Genomic DNA, 25374 nt, shown 5'->3' with positions numbered 1-25374 from the left:
TACTAATCAAGACATTACCAAGACTAAAGATCAAACAACTAACGACATGTTAATTACCCTCATTATACATTAATAGACCAATGAACATATCACATTGATCTGTACTGTTTACTGTTTTTTTATAAGCTAACTGCACATCTGCACTCTTTCGGATTGCGTCATAGACTGGAGTAAGAATAAAATAGTCGCTAACTGATTGGCACCTCTATGTAGAGTAATCAGGTCGTCAGGACTGGGCGTTTGTCCTTCGGGAGACTGCATTGTACACTTGTACAGAGTGTGTGGGTTGTGAGGTGGAGTACCAGCCTCATCAACCCTGGTGTCGGGGTAATTATTGAGCTGCCAAAGTCCACTGACATGGCTCATGAAACGATTACTCACTTACATCAGTAAGTAGTAACCGGGACCAACGGCTTAATGTGCCTTCCGAAGCACGGATCATCTTACTTTCCGACAATCAGGTGATCAGGTCATCTGATGTAGGTATGTAGTCGTTACATGAGCCATGTCAGGGGCTTTTGGCGGCTCAGTAATAACCCTGACACAAGGGTTGATGAGGTTGGTATTCCACCTCACAACCCACACGATAAGAAGAAGAGATGTGGTGGCGGATCGAGTAGACTAGTTAGGTATGCGGGACCAGTCTGGGACGAGCTGAAGCGTTGCCAACGTGACGCCTGAATCACGACTATCATCACAAAGTGGGTAGAGGAGTTTGTGATGAACGGAGCGGGGGCAGACACGTGAGCGGTAGATTTACGGAAATTCCGATATTAGATTTAGGCACATCAACAATACAAGCACATTACACGTAATTATTATTATTATTTTATTATATATATAGCTACAAACCCACTGACTGACTGACTGACTGACATAGTTGTTCTCCCAGAAGGAGTGTCGGGGGGTGAAAATGATGTATGGGGGGTGTGATCGGGACCTCCCGGTGAGTATGGGAAAACTTCCAGATCTTGGAAAACTGCTCCGCATCAGGGAGACACCCTACGGTCTGGCGCAACTATTATAGCTGGATCAAATTTTTTTTCGCAAAACCTATTTAAATCTTGGTCAAATTCTATTGTGGGTGAAAAAAAATCAAAATGGCGGAAATTCAAGATGGCCGCCATACAAAATTTTGTTTTTTCAGAAAATGCATCGGGAGTAAAAACTGTGTATGGAGATGTAATCGGAACGTCTTGTGGAGTATGAAAACACTTCTCTATCTTCAAAATCTGCTCCGCATCAGGGAGACACCCTACGGCCTGGCAAAACTATAAAACCTGGAGCAATTTTTCTTTCGCGAAACATATTTAAATCTTGGTCAAATCCAATCCCTGGTGAAAAAAAACCAAAATGGGTATGGAAATACTTTTCGATCTTCGAAAGCTGCTCCGCATCAGGGAGACACCCTTCAGCCTGGCGAAACTATCGCACCTGGAACTTTTTTGTTTTCACGAAGCCTATTAAAGTCTTGGTCAAATTTTATCGCCAGTGAAAAAAAACAAAATGGCCGAAAAACAAGATGGCCGCCATACAAAATTTTGTTTTTCCAGAAAATGTCTCAAAGGTAAAATTGATGTATAGGGGTGTGATCGGAATGTCATCTTGAAAAACTGCTCCGCATCAGGGAGACACCCTACGGCTCGGCAAAACTATAGCACCTAGAACTTTTTTGATTTCACGAGACTTATTCAAGTCTTGGTCAAATTCTATCGCGGTAAAAAAATGGCGGGAAAACAAGACACGCGAGCAGCTTGCTGCGAGCGAACCACGCGACATCTAGTTATATTATATATAGCTACAAACCCACTGACTGACTGACTGACTGACATAGTTGTTCTCCCAGAAGGAGTGTCGGGGGGTGAAAATGATGTATGGGGGGTGTGATCGGGACCTCCCGGTGAGTATGGGAAAACTTCCAGATCTTGGAAAACTGCTCCGCATCAGGGAGACACCCTACGGTCTGGCGCAACTATTATAGCTGGATCAAATTTTTTTTCGCAAAACCTATTTAAATCTTGGTCAAATTCTATTGTGGGTGAAAAAAAATCAAAATGGCGGAAATTCAAGATGGCCGCCATACAAAATTTTGTTTTTTCAGAAAATGCATCGGGAGTAAAAACTGTGTATGGAGATGTAATCGGAACGTCTTGTGGAGTATGAAAACACTTCTCTATCTTCAAAATCTGCTCCGCATCAGGGAGACACCCTACGGCCTGGCAAAACTATAAAACCTGGAGCAATTTTTCTTTCGCGAAACATATTTAAATCTTGGTCAAATCCAATCCCTGGTGAAAAAAAACCAAAATGGCGGAAAAACAAGATGGCCGCCATACAAAATTTTCGTTTTTCCTGAAAATGCCTCGAGGGTAAAAATGATGTATAGGGATGTGATCGGATCGTCATGTTGAGTATTTCAGTACTGCTCGATCTTGAAAAACTGCTCCGCATCAGGGAGACACCCTACGGCCTGGCAAAACTATAAAACCTAGAGCAATATTTTTTTCACGAAACCTATTTAAATCTTGGTCAAATTCAATCCCCGGTGAAAAAAAACCAAAATGGCGGAAAAACAAGATGGCCGCCATACGAAATTTTCGTTTTTCCCGAAAATGCCTCGGGGGTAAAAATGATGTATGAGGAATATGATCGAAACATCACGTTGAGTATGGAAATACTTTTCGATCTTCGAAAGCTGCTCCGCATCAGGGAGACACCCTTCAGCCTGGCGAAACTATCGCACCTGGAACTTTTTTGTTTTCACGAAGCCTATTAAAGTCTTGGTCAAATTTTATCGCCAGTGAAAAAAAACAAAATGGCCGAAAAACAAGATGGCCGCCATACAAAATTTTGTTTTTCCAGAAAATGTCTCAAAGGTAAAATTGATGTATAGGGGTGTGATCGGAATGTCATCTTGAAAAACTGCTCCGCATCAGGGAGACACCCTACGGCTCGGCAAAACTATAGCACCTAGAACTTTTTTGATTTCACGAGACTTATTCAAGTCTTGGTCAAATTCTATCGCGGTAAAAAAATGGCGGGAAAACAAGACACGCGAGCAGCTTGCTGCGAGCGAACCACGCGACATCTAGTCTTAAATATACAATTAAATTAAATATACAGGGTACATTTGCACCAGGTACGATTCGAGGCGGGCTTTTTAATTAAGTAATATAGTTTAGTTTAAGTTAATTAAATATTACTTTCGAGACGTTTCGTGAGCGTTTAATCCACAGAAACCTTAAAAGCGTTACATATCTAGACTTCATCCGCTCCGCTCATGACCATAGTCGCGGCGTCATCCGGTCGCGGGCGTATCACAACGTTTACAAATATAATCAACACTCGCTTCAAACAGTGATCGCATCCTAACATTCAAGATACTTTTTAAACACAGTCAGTTATACCAGGTTGGTTTTAGATAGAATATATTTGAATATATTTCAGATAATAAGGTCTGGAGGCCGCTACAATTTGTAAACTATTTTCTTAGCACTATGCAAGTTTGAAAAGCGAGTGAATTTCATTTTTGGAAAAGGCTTACTTAACAGATTATCTGGCAAATATATGTATATGTATATATATGTACTAGATGTCGCGTGGTTCGCTCGCAGCAAGCTGCTCGCGTGTCTTGTTTTCCCGCCATTTTTTTACCGCGATAGAATTTGACCAAGACTTGAATAAGTCTCGTGAAATCAAAAAAGTTCTAGGTGCTATAGTTTTGCCGAGCCGTAGGGTGTCTCCCTGATGCGGAGCAGTTTTTCAAGATGACATTCCGATCACACCCCTATACATCAATTTTACCTTTGAGACATTTTCTGGAAAAACAAAATTTTGTATGGCGGCCATCTTGTTTTTCGGCCATTTTGTTTTTTTTCACTGGCGATAAAATTTGACCAAGACTTTAATAGGCTTCGTGAAAACAAAAAAGTTCCAGGTGCGATAGTTTCGCCAGGCTGAAGGGTGTCTCCCTGATGCGGAGCAGCTTTCGAAGATCGAAAAGTATTTCCATACTCAACGTGATGTTTCGATCATATTCCTCATACATCATTTTTACCCCCGAGGCATTTTCGGGAAAAACGAAAATTTCGTATGGCGGCCATCTTGTTTTTCCGCCATTTTGGTTTTTTTTCACCGGGGATTGAATTTGACCAAGATTTAAATAGGTTTCGTGAAAAAAATATTGCTCTAGGTTTTATAGTTTTGCCAGGCCGTAGGGTGTCTCCCTGATGCGGAGCAGTTTTTCAAGATCGAGCAGTACTGAAATACTCAACATGACGATCCGATCACATCCCTATACATCATTTTTACCCTCGAGGCATTTTCAGGAAAAACGAAAATTTTGTATGGCGGCCATCTTGTTTTTCCGCCATTTTGGTTTTTTTTCACCAGGGATTGGATTTGACCAAGATTTAAATATGTTTCGCGAAAGAAAAATTGCTCCAGGTTTTATAGTTTTGCCAGGCCGTAGGGTGTCTCCCTGATGCGGAGCAGATTTTGAAGATAGAGAAGTGTTTTCATACTCCACAAGACGTTCCGATTACATCTCCATACACAGTTTTTACTCCCGATGCATTTTCTGAAAAAACAAAATTTTGTATGGCGGCCATCTTGAATTTCCGCCATTTTGATTTTTTTTCACCCACAATAGAATTTGACCAAGATTTAAATAGGTTTTGCGAAAAAAAATTTGATCCAGCTATAATAGTTGCGCCAGACCGTAGGGTGTCTCCCTGATGCGGAGCAGTTTTCCAAGATCTGGAAGTTTTCCCATACTCACCGGGAGGTCCCGATCACACCCCCCATACATCATTTTCACCCCCCGACACTCCTTCTGGGAGAACAACTATGTCAGTCAGTCAGTCAGTCAGTGGGTTTGTAGCTATATATAATATAATAATACACGTAGAAGAACTAGAAGCCCTAGAAGGACGTACCTACATTGAAATAGAAAACATTGAATACAACTATCAATGTCAATGGTGTAAGTAATCGTTACATGAGCCATGTCAGGAGCCTTTGGCGGCTCAATAGTAACCCTGACACCAGGATTGATGAGGTTGGTACTCCACCTCACAACCCACACGATAGAAGATCAATGTTAGAAAAGGTCTAATACAATCTACTCTGAACCTGCATGCGTCTATAAGACGATAGATAATTATGGAGGACGAAAATTCGAATATAGGCAATTCGGTTAAATCCAAAAAGCCATCAAATCTTACTGATACCAGTAGACATAACAATATTGACGTAAGTTGCAAATATAGTTAGTAACTGGAGCAATAAATTATGATTAATAGTTTGCAACATTATTAATGACAACAATGTTGACAATATTCCAGCGAATCTGGCAGTCGAATGCGAAGTGACTTCGCACACAGCGCGATGCGATTTGTTTATGTATGTATAGTATACTGGGGGGTTAAAGCAATTGATCTAAAAAAGCAGTATTGCTATATGACATTTGTTTGCATTGCGCAATTAGTTTTGTCAAACTGCAATATTGCTTTCTTAGACGAATTGTTTCAATGTGGCCTTTTTAATCCCCCAGTGCGATATCGAATCGCGCCGTGGGGAAGGTCACTATTTAATAGCGAAAATTGGCAACACTGTTTCGGTACCTCCGAAATGGGCCAGCTAAAAGCATTTCTCAGGTTAGTAGAACTTACGTATAAGTAATTTTAGATTCCTATAAAAAGCCTATAAACTATAAAAGAATATTTATTCTTAGTCGTTTTATTGTTTGACAAACAAATATCAATCTTATTTCGACATGTTTATTGTTTGGTTTGGTTTGTAATCTTGGTCGACGTCGTTTAACTGCGATAAATGTAAAACCTTAAGATTTACGACAGATATCTAAGATTGTAACATTTACCAATGAACCAATTTTTGAAGGATTATCTGGGGTTGCAATTTTAAATCTGTCGTCCGCAACCACGGAATAGAAGAAACAGGTTGGAAGGGCCAAATGAAAGCGAAACGCGTACCATACGGAAGCGGTCAGGTACGCAGGCGCACACATTCGTCTTACCCCTCCTTGCTTCAGTGGAACGGAAAACCGATACGACTGAAGGAGAGGTCAGATGATGTGTCTGGCCGACGATAACTATTTGCCCTCTACCGTCGCCCTAGGCCATCCACCGTGCCTTGCTGAGTCGCCAAGTCAGCCAAGCCTTTTTGCATATCTGCATTGGGTACAAGTATGAGCAAATAATACTTACTTCATACTTCAAATTTGCACTCCGATTGTGTCAAACGGCTTTCCATACCCTCTGCTTACCCCGGTGGGAAATAAACGTGAGTTTATGTAGTTATGTACGTATCACGTTCTAAGTAATCGTCATAATGCGAGTGTATCACAAAGCCAGGTCCGCGGATCATAACAGAAGTATATTTAGCGGCGCCGGCGCAGAAACAAGCGAAACAGTTACATACCAAGTACACTACATCCCAGAAAATTTCGTTGGAAATTATGAAAATGGCAAGTCTATAGGGCTGATGCGGATACGTTGTGATTTTTATTAATTAACGTAATTCTCCCCATCCCATATTTTTCAAACACAGCTCAGTGGTTCAATGGCTCACGATCCGGAGGTCCCGAATTCAAATCCCGATAGGGGCTTTTTTGTTTTTGATAAGGACATTATATAGGTGTGATTCGCCTGATTGTCCGAAAAAGTAAGATGATACCGTGCTTTGGAAGGCACGTTAAGCCGTTGGTCACGGGATTCTAGTCCAAATACCTTAACCAACTCCTAGAAGGTCAGCGCGATGAATGTATGCTCTATACCTACTCCCTGCGGTGGATTGCGGGAAGGACAGTGCCCAGCAGTGGGACGTATATAAGCTTTTTATGTATGTAATGAGGCCGCCTATTATACTCTTTTCATATCTCTTTTATAACGTAACATAAATTGTGGGATATCGAAATAACACAGGATATTTTAAATATCTTTACTCCTTATATTTTAACAAAATCCTCTAACCCGAACGACATCGCACCAAAGACCCGCCTTTCTTACTTTTTAAAACTGCCTTACGTCCCATTCATTTACCATCCTCCTTTCATACCATAAACAATCAAATTCCCATTCATTATCCTTCCAAAGCTCACGACTACATTCCAATTGGGGTAGTCAGAAGTACATTCATCGAAAAATTAACTAAACACCACGCGTCACAGAATTTTTTTTGATGGTGACCATTATAGACGGCGATACGGCTCACCACCTACCACATCGGTCTAACAGAAAGCTCGGTTATATTAACTATAATTGAAATAAATAATAACGGGTTCTTACCCGTGATCATGGCACTTGCAACAGTGTCGAAATATCGGGAGTCTCATATCCCTACTTTAAACGCGGTAAGAACCCGTTATTATGTGTTTCAATTATGATAATAACCGCGTATACTTAGTTAAAAAAAATGTGTATTAAGTATAATCATCTCCCTAACATTATCCCCTTTTTCACAGATTCCGCTTACCTAATCCGAAAATTTGACAGGTCCGGACCCGGACCGTCCGGTTTGTTCCGGTTATATTAAGTATAATAATTACATTTTGTAGCAGCCCTACCGCCTCAGGCTAGCTAGCGTATACAAACGCTTAAAAATAGGCGCAGGCGCCGCGTATGAGAACTGTCCGTCATCGCGCCGCAATATATTGTTCTGCCGCTGGAGTAAACACTAGCATTTTTGATGGCTTCACACCATCGCTCGCTTGCCTACCTCGCTTTGGAGATGCTTCGTTGTAGATTGTGACCATTTCTTACCTATACATAAGGAACTTGGTGACGCAGCGGTAAACGCGCTCGGTCTGCGATTGTTGAAGTTAAGCAACTTTCGCAAAGGCCGGTCATAGGATGGGTGACCACAAAAAAAATTTTCATCTCGAGCTCCTCCGTGTTTGGGAAGGCACGTTAAGCCGTTGGTCCCGGCTGCATTAGCAGTCGTTAATAACCACCAATCCGCACTGGGCCCGCGTGATGGTTTAAGGCCCGATCTCCCTATCCATCCATAGGGAATGCCCGTGCCCCAGCAGTGGGGACGTTAATGGGCTGATGATGATGATACATGAGCTCACGACTATATCAAATCTCAAATCCGGCCAAGTAGTTAATGCCATCTGCGGCAAATCTACAATAAGTCACGTCAAAGAAAAAAAAACTATATCTCTATATATATAATTACAATCAAATAGCAAAAGTTCAATCACTGACACCAGAATTATTAGTAAACAGTGGTAAAATAATGAACCATTAGTTGTTGTTGGCGTCAGATCTGGTAAACCCCGTTGCCTAGGTATTGTTGATTATATGGCGCATAATTTACATATCACAAAAATCACTTTCTGATCCCTAGTTTTGGTTACGACGTTACAGGCTGATCACCTGATTGTCCGAAAGTAAGACGATCCGTGCTTCGGAAGGCACTTTAAGCTGTTGGTCCCGGTTACTATTTACTGATGTAAGTAAGTAGTCGTTGCATAAGGCCTTTGGCGGCTCAATAGTAACCCTGACACCAGGGTTGATAGGGTTGGTACTCCACCTCACAACCCACACGATAGAAGAAGAAGAAGATTAAAGAAACAACATGTAACCAGGAGGTCTTAAGTGCAACCAGTTAATTTACTAAGTACTTTGCAAAAAACTGATTGGATTTTTGCAGCTTGTCGTACGTACATCCATCGCAAGATGAACAAAGTACCCACAGCTCACCGAGCTTTTTGTTAGACCAACGTGATAGGTGGCGAGTCGTATCGCCGTCTATAATGGTTGAGTCAAGTTAGTGTAAACTGCTTTTAAGATAAATTAATAACTCTTTGGTGCAAGTCCGGAGAAGCTTTGCTTTGGAAAAGTTTCGGTGTAAATGCTTATGAGCATAACTTTCCCTAAAGGATGAATTTCCATGTTTCGACATAACGTACCTTATTGTTTCGTCCACATTCTTCTTCTTCTTTGCGAGTCGATGGCGATCGAAGCTAAATTTTTGCTGACCAATAAATGACTTCAAAATCATACTGTGATATATAATATGTCGTCCACATTTATTCTTAGTCTTAGGCTCAGTCTTTCTTTGTATTGTTTTTTGTATTATTTTTTATGGGTCTTGAAAATCGGATTGCGGGATTGCGGGATTGCGTCCTCTAACATGATGGACTAATGTTATGGGCGATAGGCTGATCCCTTATCACCATAAGGTTCATCATATCCATCTTAGGACTTCGTATCAACAGTGGCTGCAAGTTGTCTTTGATTACTTGTGGCTCTGCCCACCCCATTTGGGATTACGGGCGTGAGTTTATGTATGTATGTATGTATGTTGAAAATCGGCATCATATTGCTCCTCATGTGGGTCGATACGACATTAGCCGAGCTAGTATCTTCTTTTTTTTTGACGTGACTTATTTTAGATTTGCCGCATGTGGAATTAACTACTTGGCCGGACAAATGGGGAGCGTTGAAGGCTCTCATCCGGTACAACGTTTTAAGACAACAGGCCTGAGGGTGCCCAGTTGGGCGCGAACCTCGGCTCAGGGCGTCGTCGGAGAGGAAAAATATTTGAAAGAATTAATCGACCCTAGTGGGGCGATAGCGATAAGCGCTGATTGAGGGAGAGCTAGTACCCTAGTTTTAAGTCTAACATTTCATATACGTTCAAATTGTATAAAGATTTTATCTGTCTATCTTTCCTCCGCAATTTTATTTCTTCCAAACTTCCTTATAATTTGTCAACGTAACTTTGGAAATTATTAAGGACCTTGTTCAGTTTATTTTCACTTAGATGTATGTGTGTATTTTATTTTTAGTGTTTGTTTTGTACTTGCGCCAGTTTTCCTCAATACATTGAAGAAAGTGTTTTTCCTTATCACAGAAGCAGAATGTGGGTCATGTTTACGTTTTAGTGTTCATTTTGGTAAAGAATGGTTTCTTAATGATACAAAACTAGAGTGACGGCCTTCACTACGGAAAATATTTTCGGACTTTACTTTTTTCGCAAAATGACTAAGTGACTCATGTCTTTTGTTATTAGGGGAGTTTCCAATTAGTCAAATCAGTTACTTTTTACTAAACGTCAAAAGAAAATTACTATGGAATTTGTATGAAAAAGCACACTGTGACTGTGCACACAAATGTCGGACTTATTCCTAATTACACGAACGTTTTTCCTGATTGATAATTCATACATAAATGTAGGAAAGTGAGAATACTATGGAAGGATAATGTATGGGAATTTGATTGTTTATGGTATGAATGGAGGATTGTTAATGAATGGGACGGAAGGCAGTTTTAAAAAGTAAGAAAGGCTAGGCTATGGGCATGTCAAGGTTAGAGGATAAGGGAAGAAGTGTATATTTTTTTGGAAAATTTATTAAAATACAAGGTGTGAAGATAATTAAAATATCCCGTTTTATTTCTGTATCCCATATAAATTATAAAATTAAAGAAAATGTTTTTCGTTATTTTTAGATCTGTCTGTATGTAGTGAACAGAATTTCATCATTCTTTTTTCATGACTCAACTTTTACTTCAACTGTAGTTCACTAGATATTTTTTTATGTAATTTGGTAGTTTTACTTAAATAAACAACAAAGCATAACAACAAACATAGTCATGAGCTTAGACTGTATCCCAATTGGGGTAGTCAGAGGTACATTAATCGCAAGATGAACTAACTACTTACCCCCGCATTACTACTTAAATAAATAATTACTCAATTTAATACTAAAATTAAAATTATCAATGTCCTAGTAAATAAAATAAAATAAATATTTTAGTTTACTAACAGTCACTTACACTAAAACATTATAATATTATGTTACATTTCAAAACTTAAAAGCTATCCATTTAATTTTATCCTACAATACAAAAATATTGTTGTTTTATATTGTTTTATTTTTTTTATATAATTTAATTTTAATTTATCTAATCTAATATATGTATATGTTATGGGCGATAGGCTGATCCCTTATCACCATAAGGTTCATCATATCCATCTTAGGACTTCGTATCAACAGTGGCTGCAAGTTGTCTTTGATTACTTGTGGCTCTGCCCACCCCATTTGGGATTACGGGCGTGAGTTTATGTAATCTAATATACTTACTTATAATTATGGATATTAATCTGAAATAAAATACTTTGAATTAATAAAATTATATTTAATACTTGTTTACTTAAATATTATTATAAGTAATACAATTATTTCAAATCTAGTTTCATAAACTGATACCTAAACTTAGGAGAGAAAAAAATCTGAAATCCCACACTGACTTTCCTTTCACTTTAGTACCATGCCAGTTAGCTTTTTTATCAAATTTAACTGTAAGTCTTGCTAAATGTCAAAAATATTATGCGACAGGGTTGTAAAGTGGGTTCTACATGATATTTCTCAAATATTATATTAGTAGTAACCGCACGAAAACGAAAAAATAATGTATGTAAGTATAATAATTTATTTACTTTCCACTGAATTCGAGAATGATGAGTGACATTTTTATCAAACAACTATAAAGTGACGTCACACACACGTGCTCACTCGAATACAATAAAAATCTTCTGTTTGGACAGCGCGCGCGCATACAAAACACTTTATTGCCCGACACGCCGCGTGGGTACGCGCTGCCAAATTATTTCTAATATCCATTAAATTATTGACTCTCTTTCTAAACGAATTTTATTTTCTCTAATCTATTAAAAAGCTGGTAATGAACGTCTAGTGTCATTTGTGTTTTAGTTCAGCCGTGGAAATTGGTTTGAACTGAAGCGTTGCGAAACGCAACATAACGCGCTGTTCTCTCAAGCGACGGACTTTTAACCGGAAGCTCTATTAAAACTAGATCTACTGAAATAATAATAATAATAGTCACTATGGTGCTGAGGTACACCGTCTTTTTCCCCATCGGGTAACACCATTTCGCGCCCCGGTACTGGACTTGCACCAATGAGTTATTATCTTAAGTTTACTATAGAATTTCTATGAAAAAGCACACTACGACGTCATAGAAAAATTGTGAAAATGTCGGACTTATTGTTACGTTTTTCTTCATTAAAATGCATAAATAGGTAAGTTAAGTGAATAGAAAAAAGAAAATGTTTTTAGTTAGTTTTAGATCTGTCAGAATTTCATAATTTGTCTTGTGTTTCGGCTGAGGAGAAGAAATGACAAGAAACTGCAACAGAAACACATCTTTTAAATCAATGTAGTTATTGCAAGTTATTTGATAACTAGAGGAACACATTTAACACCAGGCATTTTTATCATTCAGGTCATTAATTTTATAATAATCTTTTTTACATAAAGTAAGCTTCACATGAGCTTTCTGAGGAGCTCGGTGGCGCAGCGGTAATCGCGCTCGGTATGCGATTGTTGAAGTTAAGCAACTTTCGCAAAGGCCGGTCTTAGGATGGGTGACCACAAAAAAAAAAGTTTTCATCTCGACCTCCTCCGTGCTTCGGAAGGCACGTTAAGCCGTTGGTCCCGGTTGCATTAGCAGTCGTTAATAACCACCAAATCGCACTGGGCCCGCGTGGTGGTTTAAGGCCCGATCTCCCTATCCATCCATAGGGAAGGCCCGTGCCCCAGCAGTGGGGACGTTAATGGGCTGGTGATGATGATGATGATGTTGATGAGCTTTCTGAAATACTGTCTGGTATTTTATTGTAAAAACGTATACATAACCCCAAAAAAATATTTCATTTACTTAGCCTACAATTTTGGATATCAATTTTATTTTTGTTCCTTGTATTGTAAGTATGTCTTTCACAGTTTATCGGAAGGAGAGTATATTTTTCGATTCTATTCTTTCTATCAATACCTATGTAAAATATAAATATGTAATCGTTTTCATAGTTGAATTGTGATCTTCTTCTTCTTATCGTGTGGGTTGTGAGGTGGAATACCAGCCTCATCAACCCTGGTGTCAGGGTTGAATTGTGATGCTAATCTTTAATCTTCAAACACCATCTGGCTGCCTTGTTTTCGTCTGCCCTCCTGCAGTTCTTAGTTGATAAGTGTACCTACTTACACACATGTTAGTAGGTAACATTTTTGAAATTCTTGGCAATTGGTCTTTTTCTGATATATTACATGTTTCGTCCGACACAAACGCTTGGCTTTTTGTCCAAAGTTCATGATAATAATTTTGTAAACGTTGAAATGTGAGATGAGGAACATTAATCATAGCTTATAAGAATCTGTACTTTTCTAATTGCGGGACGCGAGACTGGAACATCCTAATGGGGTGAGCAGAGGGTTAGTAAATCAGAACGCTACTTGTAGCCTTTTGTCCTACTCATAGTTATTATATATAACTAGATTTCGCGTGGTTCGCTCGCAGCAAGCTGCTCGCGTGTCCTGGTTTAGTTCGAAGCTTTGTATGGCGGCCATCTTGTTTTCCCGCCATTTTTTTACCGCGATAGAATTTGACCAAGACTTGAATAGGTCTCGTGAAATCAAAAAAGTTCTAGGTGCTATAGTTTTGCCAGGCCGTAGGGTGTCTCCCTGATGCGGAGCAGTTTTCCAAGATGACGTTCCGATCACACCCCTATACATCATTTTTACACCCGAGACATTTTCTGGAAAAACAAAAATTTGTATGGCGGCCATCTTGTTTTTCGGCCATTTTGTTTTTTTTCACCGGGGATAAAATTAGACCAAGATTTAAATAGGTTTCGTGAAAAAAATATTGCTCCAGGTATTATAGTTTTGCCAGGCCGTAGGGTGTCTCCCTGATGCGGAGCAGTTTTTCAAGATGGAGCAGTATTGAAATACTCAACATGACGATCCGATTACATTCCTATACATCATTTTTACGCCCGAGGCATTTTCAGGAAAAAAGAAAAATTTGTATGGCGGCCATCTTGAATTTCCGCCATTTTGATTTTTTTTCAACTGCAATTAAATTTGACCAAGATTATAATAGGCCTGGTGGAAAAAATAAAGTTCCAGGTGCGATAGTTTTGCCAGGCCGTAGGGTGTCTCCCTGATGCGGAGCAGTTTTTCAAGATCGAGCAGTATTGAAATACTCAACATGACGATCCGATCACATCCCTATACATCATTTTTACCCTCGAGGCATTTTCAGGAAAAACAAAAATTTTGTATGGCGGCCATCTTGTTTTTCCGCCATTTTGGTTTTTTTTCACCAGGGATTAGATTTGACCAAGATTTAAATATGTTTCGCGAAAGAAAAATTTTCATATATGTAGATTCTACATCTTCGTGAAGATCCTTGGGGGAGGCCTATGCCCAGCAGTGGGCGTCGTACGGCTGATGATGATGATATTTGAATGAGCCTAATGCTTATTCCTTATAAAATATCAAGGACATGTTTCATCGCTTGCTGATAAACATTCTTATATCAAATCCAGAACTTTTCTTGCAAAAAGTAGCACTGCTATCCTATACTCTTAACGGCCTCTGTGATTGAACGTCGGGCTCGCGATCCGGAGGTCCCGAGTTCAAATCCCTATGGGGACATATTACAAAAATCGCTTTGTGTTCCCTAATTTGGTTAGGACATTACTGGCTGATCAATAAACTTGACTGTCCGAAAGTAACATGATCCGTGCTTCGGAAGACACAATAAGCCGTCAGTCCCGGTTACTACTTCAGGGGCCTTTAGTGGCTCAATAATAACCCTGACAGAATTGCTGAGGATGGTAATTCAAGTCACAACCCACACTATAGAACCGATTGTCCGAAAAAGTAAGAAGATTACGTGCTTCGGAGGGCACGTTAATTCGTTGGGCCCGACTATTAGCCGTACAAAAACAACACTATCTCCAACCCGCAGTGGAGCAGCGTGGTGGAGTAGCCTCCAGTTGATTAAGAGGAGGCCTGTTTTCAATCATTTAATCAATAGTACTTTATTGCACAGCGACATATATACAAAGGACTTAAACATAGGAATAAAAACATAAGCACAATAGGCGGCACAGCAATTTCTGCTAGGTAACCGTGTCCTTGTTTTTATCATTTTTGTAAGGAGTATCCAGTCTGTGGCTGTAGGCTTAATATGTTATGTTTACAAGTGTTTGCGGATCCTATTTCTGCTTATACCACGCTTCCACACTGTATAGTATACAGTAAAGGTCGAGCTATTCTCAGCGCCCTATTCTCGTCTACACTATTACCGAACCCACAATAGAGAAATAAAGGATTTAACGCACGCATTTCAGGAAGCAATAATCAGGTTATAAAGCAACGCAAACTACGAATAGTAAAGTTAGAGAATGCTGTCGATAAAAAGCAGTGGCCAGATTGTAAACAATGAGGTACTTTTCAGGCTACGTTCCTCAAAAAAAAAATATAGATGGCTCTGTACAGCTTTTCCTTCGTTTAACCTTCTAATTTCATTGATACTTATACATAACATAACATACATAACATAACAACAACAGCTTATATACGTCCCACTGCTGTGCACAAGCCTCCCCTCAATCAACCGGAGACGTATGGAGCATACTCCACCACGCTGCTCCAATGCGCGTTGGTGGAGGTGTTTTTACGGCTAATAACCGGGACCAACGGCTTAACGTGCCCTCCGAAGCACGGAACATATACATCTTTTATCTTTGTTTTTAGGTATAAATGATGATCCTTTTTATTACACGCAGACACAACTTCATCTCCATCCATTATTATTCTGATCAGTATAAAGAAAAGCTCAGACCTGTCAAATCTTCAGGTTGGGTAAGAGGACCCTGTGAAAAATTGTGAAAAAGATGTTCGTGCGTCACCCAACAGGGTCCACATAATATCAGCGTCGTGGTTCACTCCGCGACTTGTGCCGAGTGAGGCCCTTTTATCTCAGGACGTCCACCACCACCTTATGATCATTTCAACAAACATCCTGCTTTTTTGTAATTGTTTTAGTGGAAAGATATGATGTTGTTGTCTTTTTTTTGTGTGTGGCGTCCTTTTATAATAAACTTTTTCTATTCTATTTTATTCCATTCTAAAAACGGAATAATGCTAGGGGGATGATGATGATGAATAACTCTGATATCGGGTATGGTGGGGTTGGTCATTGACCTTACAGATCACACGAGAAGATGATGATGAGATTGTTTTAAGTTTACGCGGTTATGATACATATTAACGGGTTCTTACCGCGTTTGAGGAGCTCGGTGGCGCAGCGGTAAACGCGCTCGATCTGCGATTGTTGAAGTTAAGCAACTTTCGCAAAGGATGATGATGATGACCACGTTTAAAGCTGGAATATGAGACTCCCGTGATCATGGCACTTACAATAGTGTCGAAATATCGGGAGTCTCATATCCCTGCTTTAAACGCGGTAAGAACCCGCTATTATGTGTTTTAATTATGATGATGACACTTATATTAAACATACTTTATACTTCGTTTTGTAATAAAACTAATATTTTCTGTCTCCATAGAATCAACAGCAGGCAGTGTATTCGGGGTGCCTCTGGCGCAGTGTGTGGAAACAGAGCGGGCGCTGCGAAGACAGCAGCATGGGGGCTCCAGGGCTTCGCTGGCGTCCCTCAGCGCGCTCGAGAAAGGGGATGATGTGAGTAGTTTATGTCATAACTGTTGCGAACTCTTCGCAGATTTTATAATCTTTTTACATGTTTTTTATATTTCTTCTTTTTTGACAACGTTTTGTATCTTGGTTTTGTTTCTTGCTCACGTATTGTTCTTATTGGTGAAAATACATTAAAAATCTCTCTCATTTAGCTAAGTATTTATTATTTATTCATATAGTAATACAGTCCACATCATATAGGTATAACACCTGCACGCAGGAGGATCTAATGAGCGCTGCAGATAGCGCCATACTTGTTGCCAAGTTTTGGGCCGATACTATTTAGTTTGCCATCGACACGATAAGAAGAAGCTATTACCGTAGCTCACAATAACCAACCTAGGAATCATCACAGTGGTTTTTTTTGTGATATGTCCGCTACTGGATTCGAACCCGGGACCTCCGGGTCGTTAGCCCAACGCTCATCCACTGGATCACGGAGGCGGTTAGGATTCAGTTTAAAACAGAATTAACAAGTTCACTGTGTAACTGAAAATTAGATATCGACCTCTCATGCAATGTTACTTTTCGATATACACATTGAAAATTATGTACTAATACGGTCACGAGTACTAATATGTAAACACTTTGAAACCATATCACATTAACTTTTTTGTTAAATTAAACCGTAAGTCTCATTAAATGTCAAATATGATAGTGCGACAGGGTTCTAAAGTGGGTACATGATATTGCTCATGACTGTACATATACGCGCTATGGTAAGAAAAGAACAATCCGAAAAGCCTCCCGTCGGATTTTCCCATTTTCCCTAGTGCCTGTGGGACATGCTGATGGTTCAAATTTAGTGCCTCATATATGGTTCATACATTTGCTTTTGAACATTTATTATTTTTGGAGAACGTAGCCTGGAAAGTCCCTCGTTATCACGTAAGACTAGGCACTTATCCAATCCGATCCGTGCTTCGAAAGGCACGTTAAGCTTTTTCTTGGTTACTACTTACTGATGTAAGTAGGTAGCCGGTACATGACTCATGTTACGGTCATTTGGCGGCTCAATATTAACCCTGACGCCAGGGTTGACGATTTGGTCATCCACCTCACAATCCACATGACAGAAGAAGGTAATTATAGCAAATGTGTCGTCGCGTGATTCTTATTACAAATCATACTATTAGCAGCAACAATACAAAGGTCGCAAATCATGTGAAAATAAAAACATCATGAGACTTTATTAATGTCATTATCGTAATAGAATCAATTACAAAAATAGAAACCCCGAAAGCACTATGAATAGCAGACAAAGATGAATTAAAAAGATTCAATTATCAATCGGTGTGCATTTGACATCTATTTTTCGCTGCGCCGTCTGGTAGATCCTCGACCAGTTTAACTTTGACTCTGGTCATCTGTAGTTCTTCTCCGGATCTATCTATTATCTTGGAGACGTCAAGAGGTGTAGAGGGTCATCGGTGGTTGGTCGTGTGAATGTGAGTGCGGTTTGGCATTAGGTATTTGAGCGCGCAGAAATAGTTTTGCCGTTAGCAGCCAAGACACGTAAGAGGTGACGTGGCGTGCACCTGGGCCTATCCACCATATGCATGTGTCACTGCATACCCTGGATCCTGGGTATCAGTTCAAGGGATCGTTGGTATCTCTTCTAAATATGAATTTTCAAAATGGAATAAATTAGATTGACGCGGTCTACACTCAATAGCTCAAATCTTCTTCTATCGTGTGGGTTGTGAGGTGGATTACCAACCTCATCAGCCTGGCTCAAGTCAATCCCATATCATAGACTCAAGATGAAGCAAGTACGTTCCCAAGTTTATTTGCTTGTAAACCGATTTTCTTCCATCTAAGGGTGGTATTAATAAATGAATCTCATCTGAGACTGCCCTCAAGATCATGCTCAAATCCATGTTTTTCTATAAGAACTGTCACATTGACATGATCTTGAGGACAGTCTCAAAGCTGAGATTAGTTTGTTAATACCACCCTAAGAGTCTCATGTACTTAACGCATGTAAGTAAGGATAGGAGCATGCTATAAGAAGACCAGGTATGCTCAAAACTGACAGCTAACATTTCAAGGTTAGCCCAGCTGACGTCATCCCGCACTGTATTGCCATTTCGTAATAAATAACTTACCCACGACCAATGTTCTTATATTTACATAGCAAGGAAATTTTGGACTTTTAGTAAAAGATTTACTTACAATTTTAATATTTTTTTATATATGTGCCAAGTAATCTTCTATACTTATAATAAATCTGTAGAGAGGTCAATTCTGTACATTAAATATTTTTTCAAAATAACTATCAGGGGGTGATAAGTGGTCGATACTGATGCCAAAAATGCAATCAGTAAAATTTTTGTCTGTCTGTCTGTCTGTCTGTCTGTCTGTCTGTCTGTCTGTGTGTCTGTCTGTCTGTATGTTCCTTATAGAAACAAAAACTACTGGACGGATTTTAATGAAACTTGGTACAATTATTCTTCACACTCCTGGACAGGTTATAGTATACTTTTCATCACGCTACAATCAATAGGAGCAGAGTAGTGAAGGGAAATCCTTTTGTATGAAAAATCTAAACCACTCAAATTAGACGTTTGAAATTTGGCATGCAGGTACCTTAGATACCGTAGAGGTGCACTAAGAAAGGAATTCTCGAAAATCCTACGGGAACGGGAATTAGCGGGAAAATCCTTTTGTATGAAAAATCTAAACCACTCAAGTTAGACGTTTGAAATTTGGCATGCAGGTACCTTAGATACCGTAGAGGTACACTAAGAAAGGAATTCCCGAAATCCCCACGGGAACGGGAATTAGCGGGAAAATCCTTTTGTATGAAAAATCTAAACCACTTAAGTTAGACGTTTGAAATTTGGCATGCAGGTACCTTAGGTACCGTAGAGGTGCACTAAGAAAGGAATTCCCGAAATTCCCACGAGAACGGGAATTAGCGGGAAAATCCTTTTGTATGAAAAATCTAAACCACTCAAGTTAGACGTTTGAAATTTGTCATGCAGGTACCTTAGGTATCGTGAAGGTGCACTAAGAAAGGAATTCCCGAAATTCTCACGGGAACGGGAATTAACGGGAAAATCCTTTTGTATGAAAAATCTAAACCATTCAAGTTAGATGTTTGAAATTTGGCTCGCAGGTACTTTAGATACTGTAGAGGTGTACTAAGAAAGGAATTTCCGAAATTCCCACGGGAACGGGAATTAGCGGGAAAATCCTTTTGTATGAAAAATCTAAACCACTCAAGTTAGACGTTTGAAATTTGGCATGCAGGTACCATAGGTACCGTAGAGGTGCACTAAGAAAGGAATTCCTAAAATTCTCACGGGAACAAGAATTAGCGGGAAAATCCTTTTGTATGAAAAATCTAAACCACTCAAGTTAGACGTTTGAAATTTGGCATGCAGATACCTTAAGTACCGTAGAGGTGCACTAAGAAAGGAATTCCCGAAATTCCCACGAGAACGGGAATTAACGGGAAAATCCTTTTGTATGAAAAATCTAAACCAATCAAGTTAGACGTTTGAAATTTGTCATGCAGGTACCTTAGGTACCGTGGAGGTACACTAAGAAAGGAATTCTCGAAATTCCCACGGGAACGGGAATTAACGGGAAAATCCTTTTGTATGAAAAATCTAAACCATTCAAGTTAGATGTTTGAAATTTGGCTCGCAGGTACCTTAGATACCGTAGAGGTGCACTAAGAAAGGAATTCCCGAAATTCCCACGGGAACGGGAATTAGCGGGAAAATCCTTTTGTATGAAAAATCTAAACCACTCAAGTTAGACGTTTGAAATTTGGCATGCAGGTACTTTAGTAAACTTAAAGCTTAGTTGCAACAGGATATTGCAAAATTCCCACGGAAACGGGAGTAAGCGGGAAAAAAACATTTGTATGAAAAAATCTAAACCGCGTAAGATAGATGTTTTCAATTCAATTCAATTAAATTATTTATTGCATTCCATGTAGTACAATGGGGTGTTACATAGGCATAGGAACTAAAACATGGACCCTGTAGGGCACAGCAACGTTGAAGGGAAGAGAGGAAGTGTGTATTAAAATTAAAACTCAATGAACAATCAATTTAAAAAAAATCAATTCAATCAATTGATTCAATCTAGCATGCATGCATACCTTAATAAATATAAAGTTTATTTTTGGCTGTATTTTGAAAAATGGGAGGTATTGGGAAAAAAATTGTATGAAAAAATCTAAACTGCATAAGTATGCACTCCCACACACACAAAGATCTCTCTCTTATAAAAGACGCCACGCGGACGAAGTCGCGGGCAAAAGCTAGTAGTAATTAAATACATTAGTCAATAATTCATTTAATTTTCAATAATAAAATTTACGTCCTTGGAATGTTGGAGGTACCAATTTAATGGTAACACTTACGTCATCGACGGGCTAGCAATGGCTGCTTGTCATAGGATTGAGCATACCTGGTCCTACCTGGTCTTATACCATGGATAGGAGTCCATCAATCGTCCATCCCTTTCATTTTCGGCGGATAAGAAAATGATAGGTTTAACTTAAAATAAAATTAGTTGGTGTCTACAAGAATCAGCACCTATTCTATAATAGTGCACCTTCAGGCCTGTTGTCTTAAACGTTGTACCGGATGAGAGCCTTCAGTGCTCCCCATTTGTCCGGCCAAGTAGTTAATGCCATCTGCGGCAAGTCTACAATAAGTCACGTAAAAAAAATCTATAATAGTGAGACAATGAATGTGAAAATGATCTCTTCTACCAACCAGAAGACTTTCTTGCATAGTTACACGACGAAATATTGTCATAAATATCACTTATGCATTGGACAGGTCGTAAACCATTGGCATAACCCAATCGTGTCATCCTCGCTTCTCAGAAATGGGTCGTAAATTAAATGTCACACTCCAACCGTGTGAGTTTCTAGAACTATGAGCTCAGCGCCATTTGGTACACCCACAGATCTTCTTCGTTCTCATCATCCCCGCATTATCCCGTTTTTTCACAGGGTCTGCTTACCTAACCTGAACGTTTGACAGGTCCTAATTTTTACAGAAGCGACTGCCTGTCTGACCTTCCAAACCGCCAAGGGAAAACCAGCCCAATACGGGAATGTGGGTTACTAATTGACCCGCCAAAGGGCCCTGACATGACTCATATAATGACTACGTACCATCAGTAAGAAGTAACCGGGACCAATGGCTTAACGTGCCTTCCGAAGCACGGATCGTCTTACTTTCGGACAATCAGGTAATCAGCTTGTAACGTCCTAACAAAACTAGGGATCACAAAGTGATTTTTGTGATATGTCCCCACCGGGAAACCCGGGACCTCCGGATCGTGAGCCCAACGCTCAATCACTGGACCACGGAGGCCGTTACCGAATAAAATGATGCATCAGGGTAACAACCAGACGGTGACCAGACGGCAACGGTATAGAAGGTTACAATGACAAGCGCCAATCACTCTGAATGAGCCGATAAATCAATCTAATGACAGACACACGTCATCAGCTCAGATTTACGTCTCGAGAGGAACATCCAGATATCTTGAGCAAACAAATATTCAAAAAGCGATCCCAAGATGAAATATAATAACAAGCTTTAGAAAGATGAAATATGTTAGAAGTCAAGATCTAAACAAACTGGGAACAAAGTCGATGATAAATGATGAGAGGATTCATGGAGCTGATGATTAGACGTAAGAGTATTGCAACGAATGAAAACAGACGCGAGATATGATTTGTGAAAAAAAAAACGCAAAAATAGTTTATCAAGGCTTTTGAAGTGTTGAGAATTTATTTCAGGAAGAATTTGAAGCTTATACATTGTTTTAAGTTTACGCGGTTATTATCATAATTAAAGCACATAATAATGGGTTCGAGTTTGGTGCGAGTTCAGATGGCTCCTAACATTCCGATATCAAAAACATAGCGGCAAAGAAAGAGGGTAGACAGATATGTCTGCCCGTAGAAAATTATGGATCTACCTACTCCACCCCAATCTCATCAGTCATCCCGTGATCATGGCACTTGCAACAGTGTCGAAATATCGGGAGTCACATATCCCCATTTAAACGCGGTAAGAACCCGTTATTATGTGCTTTAATTTGAAGCTTGTTGTCATGGTACAGAGAACTACTAGAATGGTTCGAGCTCGATCAAAGAGTTATCAATAAACTTATCATACTTAATACTTAGGCATACTTACTTATCATAACACTCACTCCTCGCCAGCTATTTTGAAGTCCCATGTAATAGGGGGAGAGTATATTGCTATTCATCATCATCATCACCAGCTCATTAACGTCCCCTCTGCTGGGGCACGGGCCTTCCCTATGGATGGATAGGGAGATCGGGTCTTAAACCACCACGCGGGCCCAGTGCGGATTGGTGGTTATTAACGACTAATGCAGCCGGGACCAACGGCTTAACGTGCCTTCCGAAGCACGGAGGAGCTCGAGATGAAAACTTTTTTTTTTCGGTCACCCATCCTATGACCGGCCTTTGCGAAAGTTGCTTAACTTCAACAAGCGCAGACCGAGCGCGTTAACCGCTGCGCCACCGAGCTCCTCGATGCCATATTGCCATATCGCCATATCGCCATATTGCTATTAACCGGGCATAAATCTTCTAAACCACGTGATATAATTATCTGTGTTCCAAACATGAATTCAAAGTCATGAAGTCGAATACAGTGGTTCAGATACCAAGGCGCTACAATGTAAGTGATGCGTTCTCCGAACAGGCTATTATGGATTCAGACAAATATAATCTCATCTGGGAATCCTGTAATGGGAATACTGTAAAATTTAAAATCGTACTACGACCAAATCGTCGTAAAACGATCCAAACGCGAGACAGAACCCATCATTTTTGTACAGGGTGTTAGTGACATCGTAACGAATACTGAGGAGGATGATTTAGACCATGATTCTGAGTTAATATCAAGTGGAATTTTCCGTCGCAAAATTAATATGCTTTTTGTGTTCTCTTAAATTACCTACTTATTTGAAATTCTTTACTTCTGCGGTGAAGTATTCCACTTGATATCAACTCAGAATCATGGTCTAAATCATCCTCCTCAGTATTCGTTACGATGTCACTAACACCCATACGTACTCGTCTAGCTACCTGTACGTACTTGTACGCGGTGTAAGTGGAATTTCCTGTCAGAAAATTCATGATTGTTTTGTTTTAATTATTTTGAGTTCCATACTTTTGCGACGGAATATTCCACTTGATATCAACACAGACATGGGCTCATTAATTCCTCAGAGTTTTCGTTACGATGTCACTAACACCCTGTATATACTTCCATGTCTACTCCTGACAAACACGCCGGTTGCCTGTAACAAGGACGTCTGAATCGACGCAGTTAAAACCGTTCGTCGTGCCCTAAACGCCCACAGCGCTGTAAAACTGCTATGAATCTAAATATCATTGTGACATTAAAAAAACAAACGTTCACAATCAGGGCCAATAGGTCAAACATGACGTGTGATGACGCCGAATGACGTCACTGGTGTCCGATTACCTGTACGTCCTTCCGACGTCTTGCTTTCATTAAAGGCCACGTTAATTTTATCGCATGACGCTTCGCACGCACTCGCCTATCCCCATATCTTTATCCGAGAATAGCCAGCCATAACAATTTGATAGGAATGGTTTGACTATTTATTCCCTATTGCTAACCGATGCTTGGGTTTAGCGATATCTATGCGGCCGTGAACCTCAGTCAGATAGATAGTAGAAATCGAGGCTGATTCTAGATATTGACAGCAACGATACATTCGTGGGTAATTTTCTTCTCTCGTGTAGATTGTGTGGAGTACCAACCTCATAAACCGTAGTGTCAGGGTTACTACTCAGCCGCCAAAGGCCTCTGACATGGCTCATGTAACGATTACTTACTTACATCAGTAAGTAGTAACCGGGACGAACTCTCGAAGCGCGGATCATCTTATTTCGGACAATCAGGTGATCAGCCTGTAACCAACCTAGGTATCAAAAAGTCATGATATTTCCCCACCGGGATTCGAGCTTGGGACCTCCGGATCGTGAGCCTAACGCTCAACCACTGGAGCATGCAGGCCGTTAATTGGTTAGTTCGTGGGTAATAAAACTTTTATGTTTGTCAGATAAACATTCTCTGAATTGTTTATTTACAAATTGCGCTTAGATCTATACGATTACTACATTACATGATTAAGGGGTATTAAACAGAGGGGTTAAAAAGGCTACATAAAAAGCAATATTCCATTTGTGCATATAAAAGTAAGTGCGTAATACCAACAAATGTCAAAAAGCAATATTGTTGTTTTAAGTTTACGCGGTTATTATCATAATTAAAGCACATAATAACGGGTTCTTACCGCGTTTAAATGGGGATATGAGACTCCCGATATTTCGACACTGTTGCAAGTGCCATGATCACGGGAGGACTGATGAGATTGGAGTGAAGTAGGTAGATCCATAATTTTCTACGGGCAGACATATCTGCACACAGTGAGTGCGGTTTGTCGTAGTGAGTTCGGTGCGAGTTCAGATGGTTCCGAACATTCCGATATCAAAAACATAAACAAGCGGCAAAGAAAGAGGGTAGACAGATATGTCTGCCCGTAGAAAATTATGGATCTACCTACTCCACTCCAATCTCATCAGTCATCCCGTGATCATGGCATTTGCAACAGTGTCGAAATATCGGGAGTCTCATATCCCCATTTAAACGCGGTAAGAACCCGTTATTATGTGCTTTAATTAGCAATATTGTTTTTTTTAGATGAATTGCTTCGATTTGGCCTTTTTAACTTCCCAGTAGGTTGACTTTATGTTAACCAAACG

At 39.8% G+C, this 25374-nt stretch overlaps 2 protein-coding genes across 3 annotated transcripts in view; both read left to right on the top strand.

Moving 5' to 3' along the window:
- LOC126375676 (putative oxidoreductase GLYR1 homolog) overlaps window positions 1-25374 on the top strand; it is a 342593-nt gene that overhangs the window by 190519 nt on the left and 126700 nt on the right. The window lies entirely within an intron of this gene.
- Window positions 1-25374, top strand: part of LOC126375633 (uncharacterized) — a 60805-nt gene that overhangs the window by 25692 nt on the left and 9739 nt on the right. For both annotated transcript variants that reach the window (XM_050022655.1, XM_050022654.1), the window contains exon 4: window positions 16411-16544. In XM_050022655.1, coding sequence (XP_049878612.1) covers window positions 16411-16544 — 134 coding nt within the window. The remainder of the gene's footprint in view (window positions 1-16410; window positions 16545-25374) is intronic.

Source organism: Pectinophora gossypiella, chromosome 19 (genome assembly GCF_024362695.1).
Source record: "Pectinophora gossypiella chromosome 19, ilPecGoss1.1, whole genome shotgun sequence".
NCBI lineage: Eukaryota > Metazoa > Arthropoda > Insecta > Lepidoptera > Gelechiidae > Pectinophora > Pectinophora gossypiella.
This window is presented reverse-complemented; position numbering and strand designations above follow the sequence as displayed.